At 34.8% G+C, this 10,232-nt stretch overlaps 1 protein-coding gene across 1 annotated transcript; it reads left to right on the plus strand.

The window, feature by feature from the left end:
* Positions 1-7,183: 7,183 nt before the first annotated feature.
* On the plus strand, positions 7,184-9,198 carry LOC130498546 (fructose-1,6-bisphosphatase, cytosolic-like). The gene is made up of 11 exons (XM_056991991.1): positions 7,184-7,422; positions 7,529-7,576; positions 7,662-7,736; positions 7,820-7,881; positions 7,949-8,015; positions 8,106-8,219; positions 8,284-8,370; positions 8,443-8,579; positions 8,659-8,745; positions 8,831-8,906; positions 8,989-9,198. The coding sequence occupies exons 1-11, from the start codon at positions 7,264-7,266 to the stop codon at positions 9,091-9,093; spliced, it is 1,017 nt and encodes a 338-aa protein (XP_056847971.1). The 5' UTR covers positions 7,184-7,263; the 3' UTR covers positions 9,094-9,198.
* Positions 9,199-10,232: the final 1,034 nt, after the last annotated feature.

Raw genomic sequence — 10,232 nt, forward strand, 5'->3', positions numbered from 1 at the left:
ATGACGTTTTACATAATGGTGCGACGTACTTTGGAGAAGGGCGAGATCATTATGCCGTTTAATCATTATAGTTATATAACAATTAACGCATTCTTCCACTGCACGGATCCATAAACCAGAAGAAGGAAGAACAACCATGCTCCGAGAGTGGTGATGCCATAAATAACCGACCACATACATGACGGATCAAACACGTTCTCATAGTCGATCACTCTGGAGTTATGCTCGGGAATTCGCCACTACAAGAAATATCAACATTACCAGTGCCGTGGAAACTTTAGTAGCGAAAACACTTACGCTATGACAGCCGCAGCTATGGTAGACCCCCCCCCCCTATTGTAGCGCATTTTCGTGTGCTATTGAAAGTTTCTATATTATAGCGTTTTTCTTTTGCTAAATTAAAATTATTTATAGCGAACTTTTCGTGATGTTTCATATTTTAATATGGCGTTTTGTTTTTGTCGTAACATATTTTATGATGACATTTTCCTCTTGCCATGGAATATATTCTTGCAACATTTGTGGTTTTCGAGTCTTGGACCTATAATAGCTTTGTCTATATCTTACGTAATAATGAAAAAATAGCTGGTTTCTTGTGCTAGGATTTTAATTTCCCTAGCTAATTTGAAATGCCAACAATTTCGTAAAATGATACATTTGAAAATTAATTTTGATTGCTATTTTTAATTTTCCAGATATGATTAATTGTTTTATTCGGAATATTGAATAGCATAAATTGTAAATTTAAAAAAAAAATTAAAATCAAGATTTTATTAAAATAAAAAAGACAAATAACAAACATGGCAAAAGAAACAATTTAGATTGAGTACAATCTATAAGCCAATAAAACACAGACAGAAGCAATGGTTTATAGAAATATTATTGACGAGAACCCTTGGCTCGTGAGGAGTGTCCATGTGCTTGGTGTGGGCGTCTCACTGGAGCTGAGTTCCAACCATTCAAGGATCTGATAACGTTCCGGAACATTGGGTCGATGTCTTTTTCAGGTTCCTCGATGCGTATCAAGTGGTAGCCTTGAGAGCGTCTGAACTCGGCTCTTGTTATCTCTTCGACATCACTGCCTCCTGAGGACTGTCCTGGTTCTGGTATTGGGCGTTGGAATTGAGTTGTGGCTGCTTGTTGTGGCTGTTGTTGTGGCTGTTGTTGTCTGAATTGTGGGTTCACCCCGGTTTCCGTGAGTGCACAGACTATTTCCTTCCTTGCTGCCATTAAAGTTGCTAGATGGAATTGAAAAGTTAACCAAAGTTAGATCTTTAAGCTAAATAAGACTGTAAATGGAAAAAAAAAGTTGAGTTTCAACAAAATACACCAAATCGAACAAAACACAACAAATAGATTTAATTGAAAAATTAACAGAAGTTAGATCTGAAGATATTGGAGTTTCTCTGACCTGGAAATTAACAGAAGTTGGTTATCTTTGAGAAAGGCTTCAAATCTTTGTAGATCTGTAAGGAGAGAACTATAATCAGAGAAAGAGATGGATGAGTAAATCAAGGGTTTAGAGGTCGCTATAACCTGTAAGGAGAGAACGATCTGTAAAGTGGGGATTGAATTGTGGAGGCTCGGAGAGATTAGTCGTGAGAGAAGGCGCGAGAGAAAATCGTGAGAGAGATTTGTGGTGGAGAGAAGGCGTGAGAGAGATTTGTGGGAATGAGATAAAGATACTTTGGCTCCCAAAATTAGGAAATTTTTATTTTCCCTCCAGAAACTAAGTCGACCAATGAGGGAGAAGGGCGAGGATAACCTAAAGGAGTAATCTACACCGTTTGATCATCTCAATCCAATGGATGAAATCTGTCGATTTTTTTATTGTTTCTCTCCTATTGAGATAACAACAAAATGGAGTTCAGCTAAGAACATCATCGATTTTGTTTGGTTTTGATGATTTAGGATGGTGTAAACTTGTATTTGAATGTGTTTATACATTTTAAGTGATCATATAACCAATACAAACTAAAATGTGGAAAAAACAGCATTTTGTGGACATATATACACAAAACACTCAAAGTTAACCAAGTTATACCCTAACCCCTAAAACTTGACATAAACATGTTTACCCTCAATGACAAAGGTTTGGAAAGCTTACTTTGATTATTGTTATTTTTGCTTATCTTCACTAAACAGAATCTGTATATTTTTCAATGAATCATTGAAAACTATCATTACTTAACCTGTTGCTGAATTCGTGGTTCTTCTGATACCACTTGTAGAGTCAATCGTAACTCTAACAAGACTTCCTTGGGGATTCGTAGCATATGGGACCGCTCACTACAATCCCCTTGTCCCTTTGATCTTTCCCATTGATTCAATCCTTGTATTGTCAGCACTTAACCTAATGGGCTTTATCGATTAGGCCCATAGGTTGTCCACGCGTAACTTGTGCAACTCGGGCCAGCCGTTGAACAAGTCCGAAGGGCTTGACCAAACCTCACAAATCTCCACCTGTTTGGTCCAAGTCCATAACCCTTCCTTTGTGCTCGACACCTCTTGAAACTTGAGCAAATCTGCTCATCCTCTGCATCTCCATGTCTTCTCTTATCTCTTCTCACTTCTCTTAGCTCCATCTTGAGCTTAGCTTGAAGTCCTCTCATGATCTTCTTGAAACCTGCATAAGCTTACACTTATACACCACAACTGCTTAAGTAGATTAAACACGTAAATCCACTTAGCCCCATCAATGAAAATAGACATCATGCTTGATGAAGGGTATGTGACAATCCCATTGCCATTCTGAATTTCCATCACCTTCATCCATTGTCTTGAGTTGCTAACCGAGCTGCTACACTCCAAGTTGTTGCGGAATTCGTGGTTCTTCTGATACCACTTGTAAAGTCAATCGTAACTCTAACAAGACTTCCTTGGGGATTCGTAACATCCCCTGGTCCCTTTGATCTTTCCCATTGATTCAATCCTTGTTCATGACACAAGAGTTTTTAACCCAGTTCGCGGCCGCAGCACACTACATCTGGGGTGGATCCAGGATCCACAACATCCACTATGAAGTATCGAAAACACCTCCGATGTGGTTTACAAGATCATTACTCTCTCTGATCCTGGGTATGCAAACCCTAGAGAGTATAAAGAGATTACAAGAGTACATGGCTAAGAGTTAAGCCTAGAACAACAAATCATCTCTAGCTTACTCTATCTCTCTAAGAGATGCCATGGAAGCCTTCCTGGATGCTTGAGGCTCGTGCCTCCCAGAAGCTTAGCTTAGAGATCCCTGTCGTGATCTCTTCTTCTTTGTATTGTCAGCACTTAACCTAATGGGCTTTATCGATTAGGCCCATAGGTTGTCCACGCGTAACTTGTGCAACTCGGCCCAGCCGTTGAACAAGACCGATGGGCTTGACCAAACCTCACAAATCTCCACCTGTTTGGTCCAAGTCCATAACCCTTCCTTTGTGCTCGACACCTCTTGAAACTTGAGCAAATCTGCTCATCCTCTGCATCTCCATGTCTTCTCTTATCTCTTCTCACTTCTCTCAGCTCCACCTTGAGCTTAGCTTGAAGTCCTCTCATGATCTTCTTGAAACCTGCATAAGCTTACACTTATACACCACAACTGCTTAAGTAGATTAAACACTTTAATCCACTTAGCCCCATCAATGAAAAATAGACATCATGCTTGATGAAAGGTATGTGACAATCCCATTGCCATTCTGAATTTCCATCACCTTCATCCATTGTCTTGAGTTGCTAACCCAGCTGTTACACTCCAAGTGTCAAGCTCAACTCCTCATTGAAGTCGTGTTACTTCATATCTTACTCCTCGTGAACTTATCAACAACAAAACCTTGCTGTCAAAAATCACGAACCTGTTCAAGTGCTTGAACAGAAACCTGAACATCTTTCTGCAAGTTGATTTCCTCCTTGAACTTTCGATTCCACTCATGTGCACTGAGCCTTGAACCAGATATCCTGAATTCTGTGCAGCTACCTTCGAACCATATATGCTTCAAATATAAAACAACCTCTGATTCTCTACTTGTTTAAACACTCCAGCCTTGAACACGTTTTGTACCGTTGTTACTCTGAACAGGACCCGCCATCCAACCATCACTGCTGGACAGACTTTCGACACAATCTTGGTTCACCCTTTATGTTGTTAACAAACATTGCTACCACATAATCCTCCTTGAATCAACCGCAAACCCTTGAAGTCACTCATGCTCCATATCTCTGAAACAGTCTTTGACTTACCCTTGATGTTCTTGAACAGACTGCACTTGAGCATCACTTTGTACCGCTGCACAAGCAGGACACGCCGCCTAACACCACCTGATTAGGAAGACTTTCGACACAAACATCTTTGCTCCACCATCTGATCAACCTGTTCTGCAACAACAGAACCCCACTAACAGATTTAGACCCCACTTATTATAGATAAGCGAAATCCGAAAAATACCACAGAGCCGAGTATGATGCAAGGGGTAAATATACGCTTGAGTTGAGATAGCTCACCACAAAGGGTAAATACGCGGATACGCGGATTTATATTTTAAGGGGTAAATATAATTTGTACTTCCCCTTTAACATATAATAATTTCAAATATACACCCGCACGGGCGTGCGGATCAAAAGCTAGTTACATTTTATAGTATTTGTTCTTTATTTTTAAGATTTATCTTTGTAAATTTATTATTTAGTAACAGATTGCATCGCCTGAACAAGACCAATCAAGTAAATTGAACTCGGTCCATTTGATTAAGAGAGGGTCAAAAGAATACACCGACTAGGCCTTGATTGGTAAAGTGGATGATAAAGCAGTAGCAGTATGCTAGTATGCTATATAATTATTACGAAATATATTTTAATTTATAATATATAATATTTTATTTCTATTAAATATATTTCTAATATATATTAATATATAAAATTAAAAAATTAAATTAATTTGTTTTATTTAATAATATCAAAAATTATATTTATATCAAAGTATTATTTTAAAAATAAATTGTGCAATTAAAAAAATATTTTTAAATTAATATTTCACATTTAAAATATAATTTAATTATATATAAAGATTAATTTTAATTATACATAATATATATATATATATATTAATTATATAATATGTATAATATAATTTAATTATATGTAAATATAATTTAATTATTTTTTCAAAAAATATTTTAAACTTAAAATATAAAATATAATTTATTTATTTAAAAAATATTGTGAACTTATTTGAAATATATAAATTGATATAAAATAATTTTATAATATTTTGAAATGAAATAACTAAATTAATTATATTTTTTCCTTAATTTTATAAATTATAAATGCAAATACTCTAATAAAATTTCATATGAAAGTATTGAGCGAAGATCATTTGAAGAGCATTTTGTGGTTTTCTAAATGTTTTCTAACAAATATTGATTGAAAAATATAAAGCATAATGCTTATACTAATGCTTTGCCAATCAATAAGAAAAAAGAAACATGTTAGAAAAGAGAACTTATACTAGAGGACATCAATCTTATTAAAACAGAAATATTACAACTTCTTCTAGGTAGATTTTTAAATTGGACCTCATCAAATTAATGCTATTAATGCTATATTAACTCATATCGTTAGACATCCCTTTTTATACTCCGATTTAGCAACCATTATTTATAACAACCATCACCTAATTATTATACAGCCACTACACATGTTTCTTTATATTACTTAATATTATATTATAAACTACATACATCCACTAACATATTATAGTATAATATAGATTACTAAAATACTATAAAATAGATTTTTAATAATACATCAATTAACATATTATATTATAAATCTGTGTGACAGCATAAAAACGTTTTACGGTGTTTATTTTTTGTACTATAGTTTAATTACGTTATATCTATCTTATTAACCATTAACTATTAACCTACATAGTTCAAAATTCAAGTAGTTTTCAACATGGTTTAAAAATTTTCTTATTTATAATCTCTCTTATCGTCTTTCTTATGATTAAACCATAAAATAAAAGATATTATTTTAGAAGTTTCTATACATCATGTTGAACATTACAGTCCAACCATTTGGAAATAGTAATAGTTTTTCCGGTTATGAATTTGGTATCTATCTTATTTTTAAACGTGAATGAGTGGTAAACATTTTTCCCCAAGAATTTTAAATAAAAATCTTTATTTGATAGGAAAGTTCGTATATATTATATTCCGAAAATAAATGATCAAAATTAATAGTTAAGATATTTCTTTTATTTAAATCTCCGGATTCAAGGAAGATTCAAGATAAAAGGAAAATACATAACTTATATTTAGACTGTAAGCTTATATGTAAATATGCCAGCCCAAATTTTTATTTTGAACTAGCTCATTATTACTTTAACCCAAATTTTATATAGCAAACCAATATATCATTAGGCCAAGTGTAATTTACATCAAAATACAGTCCATTTATATTCAAATATAAATAAAGTTTTCACAAATTTTATAGCAGATCATTTTACATCTTATAAGTCTGTATATTTTATTTCTATTTGATCATTTTACAATTCTCAAGTCCGTATGTTTTATTTCTGTTTATACTAAAAACAAGATATTATGTTTTGGATTTGTCCGTTTTGAAGTGTCAACGAGTTTATATTTATATTCCACCTATGAACAACTTTAAATACATATAGTTCCAATAAATTTAAATATATCACACAGACTAAGTATTATACAACTCAGAACTATATAATTTAAAATAATATAAAACATATATATATATATATATATATATTGAAGCAAAAGATAAATCCGCGCAGGTGCGCGGATCATGATCTAGTAGACAATTATAGAGAAATCAGCCTAAGATGTAAATGTAAGTCTACATAGCTTACTTGTTATTGCCCAGTTCCTTAACTCTTAACGATTTCATCGTCATATTCTTCGATCAATCAATATATTTTGCAAATAAGTCAACGCTAAATTCGTACCTAGTTGTCCGTGCTAAATTCAAATTAAACATTGAATGCATCAAAAGAAACATACGAGGACTAAGGTTGCTTCTTTATCGTTATCCCCACAACATGACGGCCAAACCTGTCATAGCCACGTGTCAATCCGATCTGGTAAGACTCTTTGGATTGGCTTGTCCTTTCGATTTATCACCGGTCGCGTCTTTATCCTAATCATCTTCCTCGAAACCTGCAACGCACAAAACAGGCAATCTCTAATATATATCTGATTAAAAAAAGGCATTTCGTGGTCCGCTTAGACGAGAGAGAGGGGATCAAAGATGGATCATGAAGCAGATGCATACCGTACGGATTTGATGACCATCACGAGGTTCGTGCTGAATGAGCAATCAAAGTACCCAGAGTCTCGTGGTGATTTCACCATTTTGCTCAGCAACATCGTTTTGGGATGCAAATTCGTCTGCAGTGCTGTCAACAAGGTAACACTTTTTGAAACTGGGTCAAAATGTCGCTTTCGATTTGGTGATGATGATCTGGAATCCACTTTAAGATGTCAAAGTCATAAACTTTTACTTGGTGTTGCAGGCTGGTTTGGCCAAGCTAATTGGGCTTGCTGGGGAAACAAATATCCAGGCAGGTGTTATGTCTTTTTGTCTTGTTTAAAGCTTTTTTTTTTTTGTTGTGCGTCTAAGATTTTACCATTGTGTAATAATAATAGGGTGAAGAGCAAAAGAAACTCGATGTGCTCTCTAATGATGTCTTTGTCAAAGCTTTGGTTAGCAGTGGCAGAACTGTAAGTTTAAACCTATCCTTTTTAATTATGAAATTGAGAATAGTTTGATTTTTTATCTTCTAACTAACCGTTTTTTTGGGCAGTCTGTTCTTGTCTCAGAAGAAGATGAGGAAGCAACGTTCGTGGAGTCATCCAAGCGTGGAAAGTAAGTTTGGTGATGAAAATGTTTTTTTTTTAATTATTATCATTGACATTACTGGATGTATCGATAGGTACTGTGTTGTTTTTGATCCACTTGATGGATCCTCAAACATCGACTGTGGTGTTTCCATTGGAACCGTATGTTTCTCTCACCCAAACTTTCCTTATTATATATATGATGATGTCAAAGTTTTGTCTTTTTTCTTGAATTTGGCTTTCTGTGTGTAGATCTTTGGGATTTACACAATGAGCCACAATGATGAGCCAACTACTGAAGATGTCTTGAAACCTGGGAATGAAATGGTTGCAGCGGGTTACTGTATGTACGGAAGCTCCTGCATGGTACTGAAAATATATAAGAAATTTCAATCGTTTATTTCTGTTTTTTATAATTTGTCTCTCTCAGCTTGTGTTGAGCACTGGAACTGGTGTCAATGGATTTACCCTGGACCCATCTCTAGGAGAGTTCATATTAACTCACCCGGACATTAAGGTAAACCAATAAAACATGATCTTTCTCTTTTTCTTCTGTTATGAATAATGCCTCAGCTCTTCTTGTGCACAGATTCCGAAAAAGGGGAACATCTATTCAGTGAATGAAGGCAATGCTCAGAACTGGGATGGTCCAACCACAAAGTATGTAGAGAAATGCAAGTTTCCTAAAGATGGTTCTCCCGCTAAGTCTCTGAGATATGTGGGAAGGTATTGGAAGAGAACCTTGAACCTCAAGTCATAGAAAATAGCATATGGTTTGCTTATGTTCACATTTGGCTCTTGACAGTATGGTAGCTGATGTTCATCGCACACTGCTTTATGGAGGAATCTTCTTGTACCCGGCTGACAAGAAAAGCCCCAATGGGAAACTGCGGTAAGTAAGCTTAGAGTTTGATGATTTGAATACAGCAAAACAACACAGAAACTTAAACTAGTCTTGTTTTTGAACATGTGAACAGTGTTCTGTATGAAGTCTTCCCGATGTCGTTCTTGATGGAGCAAGCCGGAGGTCAGGCCTTCACTGGCAAGAAAAGGGTAAATTAAAAATGCAATCTTTCAACGGTTTTGTTTGTAACGGTTTCAAGTAGTATAACTTGAAATGTCATTCATGATGCAGGCGCTAGACCTTGTGCCCGAGAAGATCCATGAGCGTTCTCCAATATTTCTTGGTAGCTACGAAGATGTAGAGGAGATTAAGGCTCTGTATGCTGCAGAGGACTAAGATTCTCATTCTTCTTATTTTATTACTTGTCTCTCCCTTATTTCTATATCTTCTTCTATTGAGACAAACAAACGACTCATTTATACAAGGGAGACTTTTCTCATCTTTTCCAACGCACCTAAGATATATATTTTTCATTTTCTATTCTAATCTGTCTCCAGCTTACAGTTTATTGGTGGATCAGTCCAGACCTATCCTTCAGACATCTTCAGGATGTGGATTAAACTCGTAGGGCAACCTTTATTCCATGAAGTATTTGGGGTATTGATGACCACACATGAAAGAGAAGCTAACCCAAGGATATATGAGAACTAAAGCAGACTGAGACAAATTTAAATAGTTTTTTTTCTGTAATTATAAATTGCATAATTTAAAAAAGTAATTTGAGTTAAGCAAATTAAAATTATCTATCTATAAGTCATTATTATATATATATTAGATAAGTTTGTAGGTTTACCATTAATCACATTTGTAATAATATTTCAAAGATCTATTTCTTAGTCTAATGGTTGTACTTGTAGAGTCTCGTTAAGTGGGTAAACTATGCTTTTCGGTGAGGAACATAATCTTAAATCTTTTTGTAAATTTAAATATTTTAAAAATTTAGCTACTTTAAGGAAACTGGTTTTTTCGACTTAAAGGTAACATTATGGGTATGAAATTGACAAAGAAATTTTCTACGATACAACCAACATCTCTCGTTTGCTGATGATTTCCTATTACTATGTCGAGTTACATTTATTAGTAAATGCACCGAATTTTTGCGCTTAGAGTTTTATGGGTCCTGCGTCCGGTCAAGAAATTAACTTTAAGAAATCATCAGTAACATTCGGTATGTCTTCTTGCTGCATTATTGGAGAGATACTGAACACGATTGGATGGTATACCAAAATACTTCTCTTGGAGAAAAAGAGGTACTCTTGAAATCAATAGTGATGCCTCTTTCGTTTCACATAATTTCATGTTTTCGTTTGGAAAAACATCATTATCATTTATCAAACGATCATGAGCGCAGTGTCGGATTTTTGGTGGAATGAATCTGATGATAAAAGGAAGATACATTGGACTACATGGAAAAAGCTACTCCCTTTGTTCTACAATATAAGATGTTTTGGAGATTTTCTATGTTTCGAAATATA

This window comes from Raphanus sativus, chromosome 8 (assembly GCF_000801105.2).
Source record: "Raphanus sativus cultivar WK10039 chromosome 8, ASM80110v3, whole genome shotgun sequence".
In the NCBI taxonomy this organism is placed as follows: Eukaryota; Viridiplantae; Streptophyta; class Magnoliopsida; order Brassicales; family Brassicaceae; genus Raphanus; species Raphanus sativus.

Excerpts from the sequence above, each read along its gene's own strand:
- LOC130498546 (XM_056991991.1), top strand. The coding sequence starts at position 7,264 with ATGGATCATGAAGCAGATGCATACCGTACGGATTTGATGACCATCACG. Across the intron at positions 7,423-7,528 it reads TCTGCAGTGCTGTCAACAAG|GCTGGTTTGGCCAAGCTAAT; the intron begins GTAACACTTTTT and ends TTGGTGTTGCAG. Across the intron at positions 8,580-8,658 it reads TCTCTGAGATATGTGGGAAG|TATGGTAGCTGATGTTCATC; the intron begins GTATTGGAAGAG and ends GGCTCTTGACAG.